General features: G+C 40.8%; 1 protein-coding gene across 7 annotated transcripts in view; it reads left to right on the top strand.

The window, feature by feature from the left end:
• The window catches only part of LOC109632018 (proprotein convertase subtilisin/kexin type 4-like), a 163,432-nt gene that overhangs the window by 85,744 nt on the left and 53,455 nt on the right, over window positions 1-24,233 (top strand). For all 7 annotated transcript variants that reach the window (XM_069537850.1, XM_069537847.1, XM_020091112.2 and 4 more), the window contains 6 exons: window positions 6,421-6,458; window positions 7,269-7,348; window positions 8,519-8,607; window positions 11,809-11,981; window positions 13,570-13,785; window positions 14,385-14,488. In XM_069537850.1, coding sequence (XP_069393951.1) covers window positions 6,421-6,458; window positions 7,269-7,348; window positions 8,519-8,607; window positions 11,809-11,981; window positions 13,570-13,785; window positions 14,385-14,488 — 700 coding nt within the window. The remainder of the gene's footprint in view (window positions 1-6,420; window positions 6,459-7,268; window positions 7,349-8,518; window positions 8,608-11,808; window positions 11,982-13,569; window positions 13,786-14,384; window positions 14,489-24,233) is intronic.

Here is a 24,233-nt window from a genome sequence, read left to right as displayed (position 1 = left end):
CATCACAACCTTTATTTGTAGTCTTTATGTTTCCTTTTTTAATACTAACTGCTCACAGCAGTGTGCTGCCTCAGGATGAATGATGTCAGGTTCTATTGTTCTATAGCTACAGTCATGATTCTGCTCTGGTGCTAGACCAGGTTACAGATCACGCTGCTTCACTTTCTCTGCTGGCTCTACCTCAATGGATCTATGGGTGCCGGTAGATGAGTGTGATACTGCTCAGATTTTCACTGAGATATAACGATACATTTCAAGTCGTGCATACCCACTGATAGAATGATATGTTTTAACTTTAAAATTTTGATAATTCATTTTTTGAGAGCGCACTGAAACCAACCACGGGAAAACAAAAGAGGTCTCTCTCAACTGGGGATTTCCATTGAAGGAAGCGTTTAAGTTCTACAATAAACCTAAGTCTCTCTCTATCACACACACACACACACACACACACACACACACACACACACACACACACACACACACACACACACACACACACACACACTTCCTCTGCCACCCAGAGCTTTAGCTGTGGGCCCATCACAGGAGGAGAGCAGGCCGCTGGGCAGACAGGGCAGCAGGGTGTGGTGAGAGGGGATGAGTGGGTGCAGCTTGAATACTAATGTCCCACTTTAGAAATCAACCTTTTCTCTATCCCCACATCCCTTCTGTCATTCTGTCTCAGCATCATTTCCCTTCAGTCTCCTCTCGTCTTTAAAAAAAAAAAAAATCTTTTTTCTCACCTCGCCTTACTCCTCCTAAAGCTGAACACTAAAAGAAGCAGCACGTCACATGGCACACACCAAGTGGCCCAGCACCGATAGAAAGTGCCGCACACAGAGCAGGACAATGAGGAAACCAAAATCTTTCAGAGGTGGTAAGGCTGGAAATAGGACAGTGACGTGAAGTGTCACAGGGCGGCACAATGCACATCCAGACGCTGCTGGTTCGGGGTTGTACATAGAAAATAACAGGGGCGGCTATTTTGACGTGTCCTGTTTGATGACAGTGTGTTATGGCCCTCTAGTCTTTTTCCCCTCTCCTCTTTCCTCTCTTCTTCCAGCTTGTCTTCTCTTCCTCTTCACTCCTATTCTGTCCTCCCTTCTTCGTCTTCCCAGCCTGTCCATCACCCGTGCTCCCTCCCCATCCTTCTATCCAACTTTCCACCCTCTATCACTCATCTGTCGTCTCCCCATGATCTCTCTCTTTGCCATTCACTTTTGAAACCCACACACACAAATCCTTGACAAAGCCAGCTAATTACAGGCAAGTGTCCACTTCAGCCCTTCTTAAATACCGAGCTGATTAATGAGACGGAGGTGCAGGGCCAGGAAGTCTCACCCTCAGCGGGTGGTGAAACATACCCCTGCCTTTCTCCATTTCTCTCACACTCACACATACACACCTTCCTTTTCTTTTTCACACTTGCAAAATGTATCAGCCACGTGCAGCTTCATTAAAGAAATATTGCCATCAGTTTTACATGGCTTACTGCATCCCACTTTTGCCATAGCCTTCTCCTACTAAACCTTTCAGTCTCTGAGGCAGCCTGTTGACTTTTGATTTTTTTTTTTGTACAGTAACTCCTGCAGAGGAGAGCTAAGCAGCGAGAGCCAGCCGTGGGGGCCCCAGGTGTAGCGACGGCCTCCTCTGAAGTAATGTCGGTTCATTTTCTCAGAGGCGGCTCAGGCACGACTCACCATCGGCTCAAAATGGCCTCCGACACATCTCTGTGTCTGATTTGTGTGTGTGTTTGACCCTGAGGACCGGCGTGAATGCTGCAGGAGCAAGGAGATAGAGTGCATCTGCTGCTGCTTAATGCTGACACGCATGCAGAGCAGCACACGCACACACACATACACCCACACACACACACACACACACATACAAAATCACAATCTAGACTGGGTCAGCCAGGTTCAAAGCATTTGTATTCATGGAAGGTTTTGCATTGGCTCCACCACCTACAGTGTTCCATCTAACTGTGGGACGTGGCTTTCTACTTTCACACTCAGAAGACCTTGGACTATGTTGGAGTGTGTTTATGGCTGTATTTTTGGCAGTATGGTGCTACCTGAGTGAGTACACCTGACGGAATATATTTTTGCAAGTACTCGAGGGTGCAGTATTTTGACGCTCAAATTGACCTGTGTGACACCGTGGCTCTGAGCATACATGCGCTCATGCTGTGCACGCGCCAGGGCCAATTCAAACACCCACCTCTGTTGCTTCAGAGAAACATATAAAGCACATTCATGTTCACGCACACACAAACCAATATGGTGGCAACCACAACCTATATCATACCAACTAAAAGATTGCCAACCAACAACTTTGTTTACTTTGAGTATTTTCTTTTTATTAATCAGGATTTCACCCCTTCATGTACTGAAACCTTCAAATATTGAAATGGACAGGGAGGTCAGGCAAAGATTTTATCAGAGCTTTTGACAATCTATTTTGTTGTAAAACTGCTTTGGGCCTTTGGACACTTCCCTTTCCTGATGTAGGACAGTTACTTTAAAGCAGATCAGATGTGGAGAACCACAATTAGCCCCTTTCTGTTCAGCCGTCATAAAGACAGATTTTTTTAAAGCAAAAACATTATTTACTTCTGCATGCTCATGCAGACACAAAATGACAAATAATGTATATTTTTTAATGGTGGAACAGTCTGACCTACATTGTTGCGAGTCAACTGATCCAAGTTTACAAAAACTACCCTTAGACGACTGAGTTGACTCCAAATGCATCATCATGCAGTTGCCTCACCACTACACCACTGCCCAGGAGGGAGTGCCGGGGTTATCCATTCCCATCGCAGACAAAAACCAGATGTTAGATTGTCACTGCTTGGTCTACTTACTTTGAAAAACCTCTCTGATGATATTGGCACTGTCCAAATCTGACCATGTTCACAACTGCACTTAAAAACAACAGGCTATTTTGCTGCCTGTGATTTCATGTTTGCTCCTGCTTTGGTTTTGAGCTGCATTTGGCTGCAACTTAATATGAATGTGCTTACCTTGACTTTTATCACAGTCACTGCCAACACAGCATCAACCTTACTAGTGGTGTAACGCATGTGAGTGACAACAGTAAGAGTCTGAGGGGAGTTTTGGTTGCAGATTTTATAATTCCAGTCATTTCTCTATCACGATCCCTCACTTTGTCTTCCTTTCCTTTTTGCTTTGTTCCCATCTGAGCAGTTTGACATGAGGTCTCAAAGTTTTCTCCATCTAAAGAAACAACAACACACTAAGACATCTTTATTATAATTGCCGGAGCAGAGGACGTGGACGATTCTTCTGCTTTCACTGATGATGAAGTTCAACAACTAAAAATAGAAACCATTACATCATTTTAGGAAGATAGTTGACATTTTAAAAACTTAAATGACGCATCAAAATCCCAATAATGTCATTATGTGGGATCATTGTGCAGCATCACTTCACATATACAGAAATCAGAGAACGCAAAGTTGCTCTGCAAGCTTGCTTGGCCTTGTGTTCAGTGTGGAAATCCAACTTGGCTCAGACTAGGAGGAAAGTTGGCCACAGATGTCTTGTTCCCTTGAGAAGTAAGAAATAAATCAAAACAACACAACTTTTTGATTATTTATGAAGAAAATAAAACTCAATGTCAACTGGTGCTACATTCTCCACCTTTGTTCTCACACCCCAGTTGCAGGTACAGCATATAACTCTATTCATATGTTTTTATTTGAAATATGTTTCAAAGCAGGGCAAAGAGATGCTGTTAAAGGCGTCTGTGACCCGGACTCATCGAAGAGCCTTGCAGCAGTGCAGAGATATGTTCCCTTCTGAAGTTTTTGAAAGGGCCTCGTCCATCTTACAAATCAGATTAGATGGCAAGGATGTAAGTGAAGGGCTGGGTGGAGCGAAAGAGAGCAGGAAAGTGGAGGCATGGGAAGAGTGTTATGGTTTTATTAAGACTCTCATACCAGTGCTATGGCTAGATTTCCTTGACATGCACATTGGAGTCTTAATTCTAAACTTTAGCTCAGGGGAGTTTTCAGATTCATTGTTGATCTTTGCTTTTGCTCACTTTGCTTTGTGGCATTGCTTTCCAACAAACACAATCGGCTGTGTCCTTGGGTCGGATGTTAGCAAGGCTTTAGTCTTGATGCTCATTTCTTGCAAGTGAAACGATGTGACAGATGATACCATTTGTCATTAAAATTACTTTCAGACATGGACTGAACTCTTTTAATCTCCGGAAATTAACTGGAGGGAATGGATGTGAAAACACAAACGTCTGTGTCAGAGTATCTCTGGCCAGCCCCCAAGTAAAACCTCTGGATAGTGTCAGAGTGAGCCCATATGTCCTGCATAATGCACCAACCCTGAAAACTCTGTTCATGTACATGTCTGACCAGAGAATCTCCTGCTGCATTCTTTCATCTGTGAAGTGCAAACTCAGAAGAAAGTCCAGAACCAATTATCTAGAATCATGTTCGAAAGGAGTAGTAGTGTAAGTAGCGTTATTGTCTTGATCGTTTCTAAAAAGAACATGTGGCTGACAATGAAAACCGTTGTAAAACTGCTGAGGGACTTGACTGGGTTAAAAATACACAGAGAAACACAGATTAAAAAATATGTATATTTGTAAACTACCAAATATGTCCATATGTGACGGCTGCGGTGACCTGCAGAAATCTGAAACCTTGTTGAATAGGGAGAGGTGTGTTCAAAGTGGTGGGTGAGGAGAGAATAAAGAATCAACGGTTATGTAGAGGACGTAGCAGGTTGACCCGCCATGCCATGGCACAGCATGGTATGGCAGGTCAGGCTCCAATGAGGCTTCACCCAGTCAGGGATCCATCCCGCCTGAGCTCAACACAATCAGGCCTTAACTGTGAAACCGACTTCAGGTTACCATGACAACACGGAGGCACTGCCTGCATGGGACAAAGGCTGGCAGGTCCCGTGTGTGCGTGTATGTGTGTGTGTGCGTGTGATTGAGAGAGAGAGTGAGTGAATGAGTGATGTGAGGCAGAGCAGGAGCGGCCCTCCTGGGGCCCTCATTCGTTTGTCTCTCGCTGAGACCACAGGAGCCCTGATGCAGCAGGCAGAGATGGAGGAGGAGGAGGAGGTGGTGGTTGTTGGGGCGAGGGCAGGGGGGGGATCGGGAGGGGGCAAAGGAAAGAGAGGCAAGTGATGTGGAAAGAGAGGATGATAAAAAGATGCAGGGAGAGGTGTAGAGCGACGGACAGAATAAGAAATGGAAAGAGTGGCAAAATAAACGGAATGAAAATTTGGGGCCCAGATGTTATTCTGTGCCCATTTGTTCTTTCACTCATCCATCATTCATGTTCAATATCTCACACTGCAAATGCTGGATCTTGACAAAACGAACTGAAATCTAGACTCCATTACATTTTGGCAAACTAATTACACCTATTAGTATGGCACTCAAAATTCAAAATTTTAATAACCTGTCCTCAACACTCTAAGTTCAAATGACATGAAATGACCCTGCTATCAGAGCCTCTGAAAAAGTGAAAGAGTGAGCATTTAGACATGTACATGCACCTTTTTACTGCACAAAAATATTAAAATTGAGAAACTGATGTCTGGGTTACTCCTACACACACTTAGAATCAACCATTGAAAGCTCTGAGCCAATATTGAGCAGAAACTTATTTGAGACTTTTGTTATTTATTTTTCTCTGCTTGTATTAAACTAAAAGTGGGCTTCACCCAGTCTATATAAGCATATACCTCCGCCATGGACCAACAGTCCCCTTATGAAACCACATTTAAATTCACTAGATCCAGATTTTTGTTTGGATCTGCACCAGACTGCACACACACAGAAACAAGATTTCATCAGGACCCATGAGTTATTCCCTTCACCACTTGTCATGGAAATCGGTTGAGTAGTTTTTGCGTAATCCTGCTAATTAACTAACAAACAAACAAATGCAAATTAAAATATAACTTCCTTGGCAGAGGTTATTACCCTTCAATTAAACCAACTGTTGCACAGTTTTGACCTTTATTTTACTGTTGTCCTACAGGTTGTGGACTTCCTCAGTTGTGAATGTGTCACGTTTAGTGTAACTCTGCTCTGTCAAAGCAACATCTGTCCTCTAATAGCTCCCATAGGGTTTGTTCTTTACCTAAAATGTTTTCGCTCTACACTAATGTCTTTAGGAGATGTTACATGCAACAATCTTAAATTTGAAGATACAAAAGTTTGTCTGTTTGACATGCGCCTGTGGGTTAAAACCAAGGATATGATTTTCACTGGTAATGTCTTGAATTATGTGTTTGTATTGTGTGATGATTGTATGCTGCCTTGCTGCAAAAATATGCTCCTTTTAAAATCTGAACTGAACAAATCAGTTTTAATATAAGGTTGTAACTTCTATGTTCTTTCTTTTTTTTCCAGGCATAGATCACAAAAATAAAGACCTGCAGAGAAACTTTGTAAGTAAACTTTAAATGTCTTCAGATTCGATTTTGGAAGAATAACTCATCTTTACCAAAACATGATATAGCTTGGCTATAAAATATCATCATTCCAGTTATCTCAAGTAGATCACAGGGATGGGGCAATGCAATTTCTAATTCAGTTGTCCTTTCACAAGATTATATTCAGTCACCAGTGCCACTTGGCTCCACAAACAAGTGGATTTTCACTGGAGAAAAATCTTTGTATTGACCTTCTCTTTAACTGCCCAACTTCTCCATTACATTAAAAACCTTGAACAATAAGTTTCATATAATTATGAAGCAATTTTATTCTGTTAGGCTGCTGTTCCACTGGCCATTCATACAGCATATGTGGAGTGGCAGTAATGTTTGCTCCTGCCTTGTCATTTATAATCCTATCTGCAGTTTGAAGCACGCAGGCCAACTTGTACTTTGTCAGAGCAGATTGTCTGGCATGGATAAGCCTGGCTGGAGAGAGAGAGAGACATAATTGCTCTTGTTCGGTTTGGTGCCAAGACATCCTCCTGCTGTTATTCCTATACACTGACAAACAAGTCATTCAAACATGTTCCTTTTTATGATGCACACACATAAACCACTCGCGCACACAGAAGCGGGCATCTCCTCGGTGACAGTGATTGCCGTCAGTCACAAGAAATATGATGACAGACTCCTGTAATTCAAGTGTCACAATCGCTAGTTTTTCATTAGACTCCTTCAATTCCTGTTGTGCCATTTGTGTCTTATTTTGAGAGTTACTTTGTCTTTCATAGTGCTTCATTCATTTTCTGTCTTGCTTTATAGGAGGCCCTCGCCAGTTTTGACCTGTGTGCCTCACACGGTCCATCTCACGATCCCATGCCTGTCAGAGATGAGGAGAACAGGTAATTACTTTTGTCTGCCCTGCTTCTTTTCTTGGGAGATCAGTGGACCCAAATATTTTGCATGTCCATTAACAAAAAACAAGAGTAACATTGTGAAGAATGGATTCAACACCAAACAACAGGTTAGCTGTCATTCTAAAAGTTATAAATGTATTATTTGGAAATATCAATAAACCACTGTCTTGCTCGTCTAAAGTACCTAAGCTGGATAAAGAAAGATATCATAACTAGTTTCACGTTGTTGTACAATCAGCAATGCTTTGTCATCATTATCATAAGATATCAATATCAAAGATGTTTTTTTTAAATTTCCTATTATGGGTTCTTGTTCCGTAATGAATGAATGCATTTTTTTCTAACCAGAGACATCTTAAGAGAGTCAAACAACTTTAATAATCCTGAATAATGAAGTACATATTGCCAAGATGGAAGTTGTATGACACACATCCTGCCCCTTCCCCCTTAACTGTGGAAAAAGCATTTAAACCATAATTTTGGATCAAAGTCATCAAACTTTTCAAGTGATTTTATCATATTTGAATGGTGATATTTTGTATTAATTTATTTCTGGATGATGATTGAAAGTGCAGTTATGGTCTATTCATTTTTAGCAACCGGTCGCTGAGCCTACCAAGGCATTAATATAATATGCAATGTTGAGTCGTGGCAAAAATGCATAAGCAGTTACATACATCATGCATCAAGCTTAGCTTTATTTATTTTTTTATGTTTTGAGTGCTGCGTACAAACAGGCATTTAGCAGTAGAGTGTTGTTTTTGGTTTGAGTTGGGGTGGCATGGTGTTGAGTTTCCTGTTCAAATTCCAGCATAACCTGTGTCTGCCTGGGTTTTCTATGGGTACTCCGACTTCCTTCATGTGCAGATAAGACTAAGTTATGGGAGAAATGGTCCGTAGGCGTGAATGTGAATTTTTCTCTTTGTGTTGGCCCTGCGATACACTCGCCGCCTGTCCTGTCGCCCAATGTCAGCTGGGATTGGCTCAAGCCCCCCCCCCCCCACGACCTTCTAAGGATAACCTGTGTAGATAATGGATGGATAGATTTGTTTGAGTTGCGTTCTTGTTTGTTCTTACCGGTCCTAAATTTGAGATGTATTGTCTGTCTCCTCTGTCTCAGTATGTGGCTAACATCTTCTTCCCTCTCTGTTTTAGTCACGGCACTCGGTGTGCAGGGGAGGTTGCCATGGAGGCCAACAACTCCTACTGCGGTGTGGGCATTGCCTTCAATGCCAGGATTGGAGGTGAAGCAAACAACACAACCTAATAGAGACAGTGGGAGGCATGCTATACAAAAAAATCTTTGAAGAGCTCACTAATCCTTTCTTTTAAACTAGACAGCATTTGTGTTAATACAATACAAATCTAGCAGTTATATGTGTTGTTTGAATTCAGTGTCCAACTCGGTTTGAGCCTCACAGTCGTTGATAGTTTTGTCTGTGGTGGAAAATTACAGCAGAAACTACTCTAACAAAGTCTTCAAGAGTTTTGGTTGCAGGCGATGAGAATTTAAATTCTCTGAGAGCATGTCATTTATAAACACATGCAGATATTTTGCTTTGTCTATATATAGTAGCTGTACTATACTGGCTACAACACATTGTGACTGGCTGCAATCAAATGCTCCGATAATATTTAGCAGTATTTTTAGCGGGAGCTCCAGCGATTACTTGTGTTTGTTGTAATTTTGGCACGGAGCGATTGAACCAAATACCCAATCACGTCACGTTATGTTTGTAGAAGAGATTTCCCTATAGTTTTCAGATCTGAATGCATCAAAATCAATTTCTTACAGTGGTGTCATCAGCATTAAGCACGGACGATAAAAACAAGAATCTCTGGGTTGAACCCTGACAATTGGCCTCTTCTCTGTGAACCTTCATCCTTGACCTCCCCTTATTTGTTAGCGGCTGAGGGGAGCCTCTTGCAGAATTGGCAAAAAGAGAAGAAAGAAAAAAGCATATTGTGAGGCAAGACCACAAATCTCTCTCCACAGTTAGTCTTAATTTCACCGTGCTGAGTCTATTTTATCCCGACTCATAAACAGAGTCTGGCAGACAGGAGATGAAAGGGCAAGACCCAAATGAAAGATGCATGTTGGACTACTGGCTGCAGTTGAGACCTGCTCTCGCTGTCTGACAATGAGCAATGACTTGAGTTTTTACCTCGGTGGCTGCTTTCGCTTTGAAATTTTACTCAAAGTGTTCAGTGTGTTTTTGTTTTGAAGTAACCTCATTTGATGTGCTGTTTTTGAATGGAAACATAAATGCGAGTAGCGAGAAGGCAAATGAAGCCGAGTGAATCAGCTCATTTAATTGCAAGCAGGTTTAATAAGTGCTGGAGTTAACATGTAACTCTGTAATTAACAACCCTCTGTTTCTGCTGGGATCAGTTTCCTTTGAGGGATCTTTCAAGAAAGCCTCAGTCAGTGTTTTTCAAATGCCTTTCCATCAGAATCAGACAAAGACAGCATATAATGCATAAAAGGTAATATGCTTACTTATGTTACATTAGAGTTCTTTTTTTACAGTACGTCTCACTATCCAGTTCACTCCCCTCATGTAATGTGAGTAATGCACTTTATTTGACTGTAACAGGTATTTTTGCATATAAGGGGTCGATGGTCAGAGCCTTCCAGAGTAGGGGTTGGAGACATAAGTTTAGTTATGTTGAAAGACATTATACATGCGAGTAGTACTAGAGTTATTTTCTTTATGGATGGTACAGTTGCTGTTGTAAAGGATGCACTTTGGTACCATGTGTGTCCTCACGGGTCCACCCAAGCCGTAGGACCTGAGGTCCAACCCAGGACTTGTACGGGTTCAAATTCACATTCTCAGTCAGGTTCATGTAGGGTCTTGCTCTTTGACCCCAGGTCCCAGCTCTGTTTAACATTATGTGTAATAGATGAATAGCCAAGTTATCTGTAATACTGCAACAAAACTGCAAAGCTAAATGTTAACACATCTTGCTTGTCATCCATCACTGTGTCAATAAATAGATTTTTAACCTGTTATCACAAGTGGATTAAGCCGTGCAGCTATCTTAATCAGAAAGAATAAAAAAACCTGGAGGTATTGTAAAAACATTCTTGGAGGATAGATTTAATGCACTATGGAGAGGTACAGGGGTTCAGGTTTTCGGTATCGGGCACTAACCTTTGAATAGTTTTATCCAACATGGTTTCTACCAATAAAATTGAGCAACTCTCACCGAACCAATCTCTTCATAAGAGTTTTTTCCTTTGTGCAATCATAGTCTGAATATGTCTCGATTTTTTAGGGCTTGCGTAAACACAATTAACTTAATTCAGACTGAATTGTGTACTTTCACTGAAACAAGTTCATTTCAATTTTCAAGTTGGAATATATACATATAAATATTAAATCATATAAACACTAATAATAATAAACATAAATTAGGACTAATAGTTATATTCACTCACCCTTTTCAAGGCCATTAATTATTTTCAGGTAGATCAACTTGTCAAATCCTAAAGTGTAACATCCCTGCAGTGCTGCGCCCTCTCTAGGCCACTGTTCTTCTCCACACAAGTAGTGGACTTACAAGATGTTATACATTGTGAAGTAAACCATTGTTCCACCCATGTATTATATGCATTCTGCATAGTGAGATGTTATGTTGGCTGCCATTCATAACTTAAATAGAATGATCCAGAATGATGCCCTCTAGGTGAAAAGAAGAAAACACTTACCTGAGCTTTCTCTCCCTGTAGTTATTCTGTCATCCTCTGATGTCAAAATTCAACATTGTATGCCATATAGGCCTCTACAGTATGTCTACATGAAAATAATTTCATGTAATTGATAAGGTTGCTTTAAGACTATACATATAGACTGTAGGTCTTGTATTATGTTCTACTGTTATATCAATACTAATAGAGCTTTAGAGTCAATTATGATGGATATTAGATGCTTTATAAACTCATAAACCAAAAGTTGGGATGATTTCCCAGGAGTGAGTTGGCCGGCCTGACGAGGTTTCTTTTAACATTTGCTGTCCGCTAAAAGCTGTAAACAATGTTGGGAGGAAGCTAATTAAAGTGTAAAAGTCATTATGCAGTTTTATTATTAAGTAAGTTACTGCCATCGCTTTGAATAGTATTACAAGCAGAGCCGGGGCCCCAAGAGTGAGAGGGACAAGAAATTATTTATAGTAGAAGGGCCCCAAATCAAATTTTTATTAGGGCCCCCAAAAGTCTACAGCCAGCTCTGCACAAAAAAAAAATGTGCCTAGATTAATTTAAACATTAAAATTTTCGCAGCCAGCAATTGAGCAAATGCTGAAATGACAAATTAGATAAAGTCTTCATGTCTGTGTCCTGTGCGGCACAAAACATTTCTTCAGTATAGTGGATCTTTTTGCCTCACTCCTCCACAAGCCTCCTTCCGATCTATGTAACCTTTTTTTCCCGGTCTGTCCAGGTATCCGCCTTTTGAACGGCAATGTCACTGATGCCATGGAGGCCACAGCTCTGACCTTCAACATCCATTTCATCGACATCTTTGTCTGCAGTTGGGGCCCGCGGGACGACGGGGCTGAGCTGGACGGGCCGCACAGCCTGACAGAGGAAGCCCTCCGGCTAGGAACTCACAAGGCAAAGCTTTCATCTCTAAGTTCACACTGGTGTCTGTCTGACGCAAGGCAAACACTCACACTGTCTGCAGAGCTGAGACTGGAAGGACATTCAATTATGAAGCCAAATTTAGATGCAAATTCTTTATTTCTCTTTAAACCTTATAAACAAATGTTGCGAAAAGTGGCCCATTATTAGGTTAAACATAAATCAGGAACCGAGCCCTGGAGCTGAGTCCTTTTTTTGTGTTTTCAGTTTCCAATGAATAGGAAGAACAATGATGATTATTTCTCTCAATAGCAGCTTTTTTATCTTTGTTTACAAACCATAAGATCCCAGAAGTCTTAATGATGCAGGCAATCATGAGAGAAAAAAGTTAAGGCACTCTGTCTTTAGGTGAAATATGATTAATTTATTCTTTGAGCATGTAGGCAGACAAACAGACCAAAGACTTCTGGGATCTTGTTTTTTGTTCTCTCATTATTTATTACTCTTTTTCAAAATAGTTGGGAAGTTGAACTGCATGCAACTTTGTTTCTTGAATCAATTAACAAGAAAAGTCCGTCCCTTGGACATTTCTATTGTAGTGGCACACTGCTTACTTTCTGTGTAAATGAATACAGTGCACACGTTTTAGCAGCAGCACGGTTTGTGCATCATCAGTGAGTGATGAGTACTTGATTGGCAGAAAATGACTTCAGACATTATTATAGCAACAACTATAACAACGTTTATTAAAAGTAGGAAAAGGGTTCATTACACACTAAAAATATCAAACAGAAGAGCAGTGGGCACATATCCACAGGAGGATTATGGGAAACTGAGTCCATGCGAAGGTTTGTTAATACTTTTTCACTTTCAAGCTTTCAAACCTGTCTTGGCTATGTTCAAATTAAAAAAGCTTGTAAGTGAACATGGAATTTACAATGTTTTATTAAACTTTGAGCCTGGCTTCTGTGGTTTCGGAATTCCTTTTAAATATGTTGGGCTCAGGAAAGGTACTTGCTGTGAAAAAACAGGTCAATTGTGTCGCCCTGACACATCAGAGTTTTAGGGCTAATTTGGTAACAAATGTGGAAGTAATCGTCCAATGTAAACCTGTCTATCTCTAAACTTTAGTTAGTTCTGCTTTGCACCACTTTTGCAATTGTATTAGGCTCCTTTGGGTGTTTTGAGATTCAAATTTCTTGTTTACAACCGGTGTGAAAATTGTTCTGTGGCTTAAGTTTTCCTTAGTTTTGGCTTGGTTTGTTTTACTTGATGCTTGTGAACTTGTGAACTGAAAAGATGCTCTATGGCATTCAAACTGTGTTGCAGCCGAATTACAGGTTTTGTTAAATTGCTGAAAAGTTTAAAAATTGAAAAAAAAAAATGTTTTTTCCTCAAACCACAAAGTGTATTTTGGTCTCTTGACCAGTAATGCTTTGTTCACATGCTGGTTAATGTCTTATTGATTTTTAACATCAAAGTAAGGTTTGTCTTCACTTTTCACATAATGTGAATGCATTTTGTTCGTTAGTACGTAACATGACATGCTCTGCTAACTAGAAAGGTCTTTATGAAATCCACTCGCTCTTTCACCTTGACATCCCTCTGTTTGTGTTTTCAGGGCAGAGGTGGGAAGGGCAGCATCTTTGTGTGGGCGGCAGGTAATGGTGGTTTGCAACATGACCACTGCGGCGCAGACGGTTATGTTAACTCCATCTACAACATTGCCATCAGCGCTGTCACTCAAACAGGGAAGCCCGCCTACTTCGGTGAGCCCTGCCCCGGGGTGATGGCCGTTACTCTGACAGGGGCCAGCGTGGGAGGACCGCTACCTCTGGTTAGTGTGTGTAGATCTCAGAACACATCTTCCAAAAAGGCTTATCATTAACAAGTGCATATATATATATATATATATTTGAGTGTGTGTGAATCCTGTGAGCTGTGAGAAGCCTGTTAAAGAGCAGCGGTCTGTGTGATATTTATAGAGGGCTGCCAAATGACCTAGGTCACACACACACACACACAGACACACATGCAGAAGCAAATGAGTGTTAATTGGAGGTGAAGCATGGCTATAGTGGCTGAGATAGTTGGAGGAAGAAGCTGAGGTGTTGATGGTGGAAGAAACATTGAAAAGCCAGAAGAAGCAAAAGCAGTGGCAGCTCCAGGGCTAGAGAAAGGCCAGTCTCACCACTGGGATATCACCTTTGTTTGCTGTAATGTCCCTTTCCAACTCACATCAGCAGGTGGTCAAACCGGACACAAGTTGTTTTCTTTTAATTATCCCTGCTGTAAAAACTGCTGCTAGTAGCAGCTACAGTGTCGGGACTCCTCTGACTTGATTAACCCCTCAGAGGAAATCTGTTTAGAGAAGCTTTTTTTTTTTTACTGATACATCTACTAACTTGTAACTTATTTTGTTTGTGGTTTCTCCAGGTCACTGTGACCACCATTGGTGATGGCTGCATCACACACTTTCCCGGAACGTCCAGTGCTGCTCCGATTGCTGCAGGAATTCTGGCCCTTGTCTTAGAAGTAAAGTGAGTGTCCACCTGACCAGCCGCACCACACACCATGGAAGCCACAGGATAGCAATAAATGTGATACATTGGTTGTTGATTTCTGTTTGGGCTTGCAATGTTGCTCAAGGGCATTTAGACTTGTGGTGATGATTGTGCCAATAGCTGGAATTGTGAGTGTTAGTTTCTCTAATGATTAAGATCACATTGCACATATAACCCATGAGTTGTTATCTTCTCTTATATCCTATACAACTTGAATTTGGTATATCTGAATAGGACAACAATGTTGAAAGTCATTTTCTCATTAACCTCTCACTGCTGCTATGTGCTGTTGAAGGACAATCTGAATACTTTCTGTCCAGCATATGAATCCAACTGCTTTTGATGATCCTCTGATTTTCAGCTAGCACTACAAGCAAGTCAAAAATATTCACTTATCCAGTGAAAAATCTCAAACTACACTGAATGAATGGATGTCATTCATTGTGCACAGTCCGTTTATTAGTCCTAATAACATAATGCTCCTTTGACTTTTCCTTTAGGTCAAAATATTAGTTTTCTAATAACTGATGTATTTACAAGATTCTGTGTACTTTAGTTTTAAGGCTAAATAGTAAATGTTTACCATCCTGACATGCTTTTTAATTATGATTGTGGATATCATAAACTGTATATAAAGATGGATTACATATCTGCTCCCCAAAAGTGAAGCAAAAGCATCTCGATCTCCACGTGATGGCTGGTTGCACCATAGGTGATAAATCCTGCCTCCTCCACGTTAGCAGATGGGACAGGGACCAAACTTAAAAGTCAGAGTAAATAAATCAAAGAAATCTTTCTCAAACATGGTTTCTGTCATTTAAGGTAGTTGTCACACTAATGTTTGTTAGAATGCTAATTTGTCCATTCAAGCGTATTTTCTGGTGGAGAGAAGTAGCGGCGCGTCATTCTTACAGTCTATTGTGAACACGGTTACAGTTAACAATCGAATCCATACTAAAAATGTCGATATAAAAAAATAATGAAAAATGCCATTCATGAATAGTTTGCCTGAAAGCGAGTTGAGGTCTTCAAACAGCTAACAGCCCAAAACTCATTGTCAAATAAGTTCCTCAAAGAGTTGACCATATATTTCAGTGCTTAAAGAGAATATGAAAGAATTAAAATCCTGCTCCTTGTATCTATGAGCTTTGTCTAACCTTGTCTCTCCTCCCCATTTTCCTTTCTCTGTTTTTTTAACTCCTCGTTTGATGTAAATCATCTTTTTCTCCCACCCCTTCTTTCCCTCTGTGTCTGTCTAAATCTGCAGATATATCTCCTTGACTCTTTTTTTCCTTCCTTTTCCCTCCTTTGTCTCGCCTGCCACTTCCTACCATTTCCCAAGCCCCCTTTTTTCTTCAGCCCTCTTAACTCGCCAGCTGTCGGTGTGGCCTCGGGCCTGGTGTTTTGTGGTGGTATCAGCGACGTCTACGCCTCCTTCATGTTATGGATGGTACTAGAGGCTGGCTTTACTGCTCCAGCTGTCGTGCCACGGCGTCTCAGTCTCAGTCGCTCGGCTGTAAAATGGAGCGCGGGTCCCCTGGGCAAGGCTACTCCCAGGACATTACTGTTAAAGGCTTTGTCGTGACCCGCTGCTACTGACTTAACTATATATCACCTCTCTCGCTCAGATCGGCAGCATTCTGGTCACGTCTTTATGGAGCTGGCATCTCTCTCTCTGTCTGTATATCTTTCTCGGTCTCTCTCTCTCTCTTTGTCTGTTTCTCACACTTGTTCATTCTGTGTCTCACTCTTTCTCCCCACATTTCACACAAACACGCACACTCATATATTCTACAACAGAGCAGACCTAGAGTTGTTTTTTCGCTCTGATCCCCATTCATCAGAAACAATCTGCCTCATCTAGAACATTCACCAGCACTAAAGCATTTGTTTATACAGACATGCAGATACATTTGATCCTTATTGTAGTAATAACATGCTCCAAAATTACACTTTTATCTGTATTTCTAAAACAAATTAAACATATTAAACACAACATATTAAAGCAATGGGTTTCAACCTGGGGTATGTGACATTCCAGACTGTTCCAGGAATAATTTGTGGAATCGTCAAATTATTAAAAAACAAAAAATTAGTTTAGAATGTTAGCACGATGATGATAATGATGATAAACACTGTGAACATTGCACTGCTAATCACATGACAACATATCCACTATTAGCATTCTGACATTAGCGCAAAGCCTCTTTGACTTGAGACTCGGTCTTTACAATGAAATACTCAGCACAGTTTAGTGAAATAATGAAGTTCAGCATTAGGGATCAAGGGGAAAGTGAGGTGAGAACATGCAACAAAGGTCTGTGGCAGGAATTGAATCGGGGATAATGTGGAATGTGTCTTAACCCCTACCAGGCTTCCCCTTTTAACCTCCAGTGTAAAGTGAGGGTTGTCTGCTGCAGCATGTGAAATTACAACATACTAGTGTTGATCAAAAAGGCAGAGGGCTCAAGTGGGTGCACAGCGTGTGCGCATGTCCAGATTATCAGAATGGCCTCCAGTGTGTTACTGCCCCAACAGTGTCAGGGTGTCACTGTCTGTCTGTCTCTGACAATCTTGGCCTGTCTGCCTCTCTGTGTTTCCATCTGACTTCATCCATCCGCGGTGACGGCTGTCCAACAAACCATCAGGGCAAATCAATTCCTCACTCATCCTGTTCGACAGTCTTTCTGTCTCAGAATGTTTGTTCACTTGATCACAGTGTCAGCCCCTCTGTCACTTTATCTCTGTTTCTCTCATCCACCAGCATGTCTGTCCATTTTCTAGAAAGGAGCTGAACATTTGATTTTATTCTGCCGTGTTCTCTCTGCTCTGTACCTCTCTGTTAATGGTGAGTGTGTTTGGTCTATCAGCCAAGATGGATTGTCTCCTCCATCACCCCAGACACTCTTTTAACCTGTTGGTGTGTTTAGACATTTAATGATTTAGTGAGACATAAAATGTATTCACTGCTAACTGTGAATGAAAATGGGACACTTACATTATTTCACAAATCTTTTTTGTAAATACAGGTTGTTAATGGACTTTACTGAATGGCCCTTCGTTCTTAAACTATACAGAAGATAATGCACTTAACAGTGGTGATCTCCGCCAAGTAGGATACATTTTTATTGCTGCTGGTTTGTCTGTCTGCAGAATTATGCAAAACCTGAATCGAAAATTGTTGGAAGGGTGGAGTATGGGTCAAGGAAGAACCCATTAACATTTGGAGTGTGATTAGGGAGGCTTTTCATTTTCTTTAACGTTGCGAGATACAATACATTTCTTACATTTTCATGAATTTCTCCAAAAAACAATACAGAGATCTTGATGAAAAAATCTGATATCTTTAGAGGATTTATATCAATGAATGTTTAATTTAAGGGAATTGTTCGGCCTTGGCTGAGGTATGCGCTCTACTGAATTCCAATTTAATTTACAAGCAACCTTTCGAGTTGATGAAGTTATCATTTGTGTTTAAGTTCTCATTTAGTGGATATGCCATCCCCTGATAACTCTTGTTTTGGATTATTTAAAGTAAAGGTTTTTGAAGTGTTTTGCTGCACTGGTTGTTGACAAGTGCAGGCATGTTTCTTATGTACAGGCTTGTGTGGTGTAACTACTGAACTCATTTTATTGAAACTTAGAGGAGGAGTAGGGTGATTTTTGTGAATTTCTCAAGAGATATTTCAAAGAAATGTTCAGGCATATTTAGAGGACAGATAACTTTGGGCCTAGAAGGTATGAGCTCTGCTGTGTGCCAATCTAGTTTATATTTGGAACTAAAGACCGACACCACTGTATATCAAAATAATGTGGCTGCTGAAAAACAGCAGTCACAGTCAATTAGAGGATTCTCTTTCTAAACAGTTTATTGTTCTGTCATACATTTAAAGTATTTCCAATGAATTTACCCGACAGAAGAACCTTTTTACCATTTGGTTGCTGTGTAGCATGTGTTTACTCCCTAAAATACAATTGGGACAATGTAAATATATCAACACAATCTCCACTTTTCAGTATCTTAATTGTATTTGGTGAAAAAGCACAAAAATACATAAAAACCGCATACAAACATATGCTCACACAAGTGCAATAAGGGGTTTGTACAAACTCAGCCTAACTTAAATTAGTATTCATGCACACATACGCACATTTAACATATATACTATATATATATATTTAGTTCTCAAAGCTAAACCATAGAATCAAATAAACTCTCAAATATAGACACAAGATGCAAACTGTACATGGGCTCACAGTCATGCAAACACACATTCGTATGTGACCGTGTGTGTGTGTGTGTGTGTGTGTTTGTGCGTGTGTGAGTGCATGTGTGCACTCATTAGGTCCAGAAATCAGGGCTATGCTGGTGGAGTGTATTTAAAGGCGATTGCAGGCATGCAGTTATTGGACTTGGCCTAATTGATAAACCCATTAGTTACACTTGTTCAGATAACATGGAAGGAATCACAGTCTGCTCACAGTCGCTCCAAATGGGTTCACTTAGGCTTAGAGTGCAGCACATTAAGAGAAGATTACAGAGCGATGTGTGGCGTCTAACCAGTCCAAGCCTCGCTACTGTGAGATTAATAGAGACAAACTAAGGACAGAACATTTGGACTCTGAAGCTACAGGGAGGGTGGGGAAGCTCTATATGTGTGTAGTTGTAGGACAGTGGGTGATGTGTACGTGTCTATCAGTGCTTCAATGCTTTCCTGCGTGTGCTCATCTACATATGTTGTTGGATACGAGGCAGTGGGCGATTGGCCTTCTCATGTGTATGTATTATGTGTATATCTCTGCTCTGTAATGTAACCATGTGTTCATTTCTCTGCCCTTCAAACAATGCTGCGATGTGGCTCGACAGAAGATCTTAATGGGAGGCGTCCAAGCAGAAGATACGCTGCTTAGGATGAGACAGTGAGGTTTAAAGTGCTGCGGTTCTAGTTCCAACACATTATACCCCACTGACTAATTAGCTCCACTGTTATTGATATCTCCTTCAGTTATTGTTTAACAAAAAGAAAAGTAGAGGAAAATTGAACAAGCTGAGCATTAGTAAAGCAAATCAGAATGAAAGTCGATGTCTCTTCTGGCTGAAGAGTATGACGCACAATGGCATGAGGTCTATTAATGTTTTTTGAGATGAAGCTGATAATAGTTCATTTTTTGGCTGCTCAGGCGTTAAACTGGATCTTTTCAGGCCAATAACCTGCCAATATAAAAAATGTTGTTTTAATTTTGTTTTAGAATTGTTTTCGCTGTCATTACTATCCACCTCTAAAGAGAGTAATGACTCTTTATCAGTATGTCAGGAACTGTAGTTGTTACTGTACTCATCATCTTTCTCGTTTGTGGAACTGTGCAATAGTTTTGGGAAAGTATGTAATTTGAAATATCCCAACAATATTGTATAGATTGCCCTGAGTTTTTTTTGTTTTTACAAATGCTGCTGATTTGGTGATTCCCCCTGATAACCAGTGCCACCTTGACATTCACATTAGAGGTTTAGACTTTTGATATTAGTAATTAACAATATATATTCAATTATATTGACTAATGGATGAATTGCCCTGAAATATGGTTTACAGCTTCACTGTAATACCCATGGTAATTCTTTGACTTTTTCATGCAGTGCCATCATCAGATCAAAATTAGATTTTGCCCTTATTGTTGCCTTAAATAACTAGACAATCCCATAGACCTCAACTATACTCTGTGTTCTGCACTAATTTGGCAAATTATCATTACACATTAACACATTAATCTAAAAATGTGAACATGATTGTCAATTAAACCTGTTAACCTTTCTTTTATTGCTGCATTCTAGCATGCTGATATTTGCATTTAGCTGAAAGACTTGTCCAAATCCACTTTTACTAATTTACTAGTGGAAAATAGTTGCAGCACCAGTTACATTGCTCAAAAGAGTTGTTGTGCGTATCTTGATTAATTATGGGTGTTTAAACCAATCAGGGTGCCATGTCCCATTCTCTTCAGAAGCCAGGTGCATTTGCACGTTGGTACATTGCTGTTATTGGGTGGACTTGCCAGGAAAAGGTTTTTTTTAAACACCGTTTGTATCAATTTGACTATTTGTCAAATAAACAAGGAATCCCGCTGTGCATCCCTGTGTGTTTAACAAGCACATTGTGCATCCGCCTATGTGGGCACAAATATTACTATTTAGATAATGCAGAATTAAAAATAAATTGTTACGGTACTGACATATTTGCTAACAATGTGCCAGACCACACCTCATTTTAAGACCACACCCCCCGGGAGCTCAAAGGGACGTGAGTGCATTTGCTTTAAAAAACATCGCTGCTGAATGGGAGAAACGGGACAGTGGACAATTGCATCAGTCTTTAACTCGCAAAGGGACTTGCAGCACGTTATGCAATCATATTTTATGATAAAAAAGTTGTTGAATTTATTACGTATGTAAAAAAACGATAACTTTCATCTGGCTTCTACTCTCAAAATGCAGTATATTGTGGTAAAAAAGAATTATGTGGCTTATGCTCCTTCCAGAATTTCATTTGTGATGGTTGTTTACGGAAAAGAATGTTGAGTGTGATGCTTCTAAACGGCTGTGAGCTGACAGTGTTTTCCTCTGGGTCCTGATCTCGCTCTTTCTTTCGTCACCCTTCCATCTTTCTGTCCCCTCAATTGCCTGTCTCTCATGCTCTCTCCCCTGGGCTGGACACTTTGTCCTTGCACTCTCCTCCTCCTCCTCCTCCTCCTCCTCCTCCTCCTCCTCCTCCTCCTCCTCATCCTCGTCCTCGTCCTCGTCCACATCCTCCTCCTCCTCATCCTCCTCCTTTCTGCCTGGGCCCAGTGTGAGTGATAAATTATTCCTGGGCCATGCTCTGAGGGCCCAGGGCTGCTCATTCCTGCACACAGAGGACTAGCATTGATCCGGCCTGTGGTTCAACTTAATTGGAAACCCAGTTACACCAGCTACAGACATACTCCCACACACACACAAACGCAGCGCCTACACACACACACACACGTGCACCTCTAGACATGCAATCCATATGTGTATAGGTGCATGGATATTACAAATGCCAACATAATTACACAACACTCACACAATTAGTCCCTATATTCATTAAAGTGTTACCAAATTTGCATCTGCCCCAGTATTGGCTTATGTATGTTTTATGATTCAACATTGCACACATTCAAACTGCAGTATATAACACAGTATTATGCACACATGTTTCTTAAGCACGGTCACACACATACACACACACAGACACACACACACGGACTTTATAGTCACTAAGCCTGCATTCTAAGCAGCACTAAAGAGGAGTAACAGTCCACAGTGGAGCAATATGGAGGCCCAGGGTTATCGATTGGACTGAGACACTGACTATCATACAGCTAATAGATTACATCAGACACATCGGAGCAGCCCAGTCAATGAGGCCTGATCCTATTAACTGGGGATTTGTAAACAGTTGTGTGCTCACTGTGACGGCTGCTGTGCTGCTTTGTGAGCCTTGGCGAGGGGATGAAGGCTGTGAGGCTCTGGAGGAGGCTCATACATTGTTCCACTCTGCCCCTGCAGCTCAGATGTGTTATTTGTGCGTGTGCTGGACAACATGCTGTAATTTTGGCGTTGTAACATTGGTTCCCTCTATAGTTCCTAGTGTTGCTGTTTAACCCTCAGAGGAAGACACTGACAGAGGGAGGTAGTCCTTGACAACATGATTCATTAGGCTTTGTTCAGTTTTTAAGTTTTAATGTTATTTCATTATGGTTTATTCTTATTATCTGTTATTAACGATCAATATGTTGCAACTCTGCACTTAAACACCGTGAGAAAGTTTTAATGCCCTTGTTTTTTTATAGTGTGCACCGTTACCTGTTCAGTTGAGTTAAAGATACTCAAGGATCGGCAGTGCTGTCGCCTGCCCCCGCCATTACCTCTTTGAAAAATACTTTGCCACTGAAGCGCAATCCTGGGATAAATTGGGCTGGGAAGGATCCACCCTTCCTTTCATTTCTCTGGGATGAAAGTACGCATTTGTCAGCCACTTTTGAAGGAGTCTAGCTGTGCCGCTGTGACACAATCTGCCTTTGAACGCAACCTTATGTCACCAAAATGTCACCCTCACCCATTGTGCATGTGAAGGAATTCAGCTGTGACACTTACTGGTATGACCAGAACCAGAAGCTGAAATCTGTCTACTTTCTTTAGATTCATGCTGTATATCATGATATATATTTTATTTTTGTGGCGCCAAATCATAACATACGTTATCTCGGAGGTACTTTACTTATGGCCATGCCTCCATCGGTTGGGGTGAGCAGAGAAAAATGGCGGAGACCATGTACATGGTACATCTTCCATGGTTTGGTTGGTTCACCATCTTCTGCTTGTGATGGGTTGCATATGTTTACAATTCAAACTGTGTATCATTATATAACTTCACTTTAAGTATGTGTAATAGTTAACATTACCAGGTTGGTTAAATTGCACTTATTTGTATTAGAAAACAAGACAGAAAAAAACATGCAAAGCTTGATACCATAGCATTTTAATATTAAAAAGAGGTTATATTAAACATATGTGATGTGTCTACAGTATTTAGGGGAATATTAATCTCTTATGTTATGTCTCATGTTATTCCATAAATTATGGCTTTAAGTTTTTTTTTTTTTTTTTGCATTAAAACCACCACGAAAAGAAACAAATGTTCCAGCTTTGATAGTGCAGAGAAAAGTACTGGGTTACCTATAAGTGAACATAACCCCACACATTAACAGCTCAGTTTATCTTAAGTCATTGCAGCATAAGCAGTACATCTGATTTAGCAGCACTCTGGTAGAGAGTCACGTCCTTTCAGGGGCTGTGTGGCAAAGTGAAGTGAAAACCCTGAGAGGGACAGCAGTTAACCGAGTTCTCAGCCAACAGTGTGTTTTTAAGAGCAAAATGACTTTTCCAAAATATATACTGTAGATCTGTGTCGCGGACTGCTAGGAGAGAGAAAAGCCCTCGGTTCAATAATTAATTCCCGAGTCGAGGGTTTTGGAGAGCCGCTGATTGGGCTGATTTTTTTTTATTCTGTTATGATACAAAGGAGGCCGTTTGAAGTAATTTGTCCCAGAGAGAGCGGCTTGGAATACCATACATGCTTTGATTTAGCAAAGCAAATTTAATTTTGTTTGCTTTATGCAAACCAGCCGGGGCCGCGGGGCTTTCTCTGATTCCACCAGAGGGGTGATGGTGGTGGTGCTGCTGCTGCTGATGATGATGGAGGTGGGGGAGTGCACACAACAGAATCACGCTGCTGCCGCTAATGTATAATACAGAACGCATATTCGTACACACAGACACACGCAGTGAGCAGCAACAGTTCAAAAGTACAAAGCCTATCCCCTCCCTACACACACTCCGATCCCTTTGAAATCAAAGCTTAAAATAATTGTTTGTGTGTTGTGTTTTGCTTCATTCTATCTGTCTATTATTAGTGTTACTGGTATTATTCCTATCATGTTGTTTTAGCTGCCTGCTCTTGCTGCTTGCCGGGGTTTTGTTTTATGCTGCTAATGAAAGCCTCTCTCCTCACTTTTTGTTCTGCTTCGTTTTTTTCCAATACGTGGATGGAATAAATCTGTTTATATCTTTGCCTCATATTTCCTGAGATGTCTAACACCCAACAGCACCGTAATGAAAAGGCCACTTGTGATTTTTTTCTTTCTT

This window comes from Paralichthys olivaceus, chromosome 13, assembly GCF_024713975.1.
Source record: "Paralichthys olivaceus isolate ysfri-2021 chromosome 13, ASM2471397v2, whole genome shotgun sequence".
NCBI lineage: Eukaryota > Metazoa > Chordata > Actinopteri > Pleuronectiformes > Paralichthyidae > Paralichthys > Paralichthys olivaceus.
The sequence above is the reverse complement of the archived record's forward strand: the minus strand, read 5'-3'. Positions and strand labels throughout refer to the sequence as shown.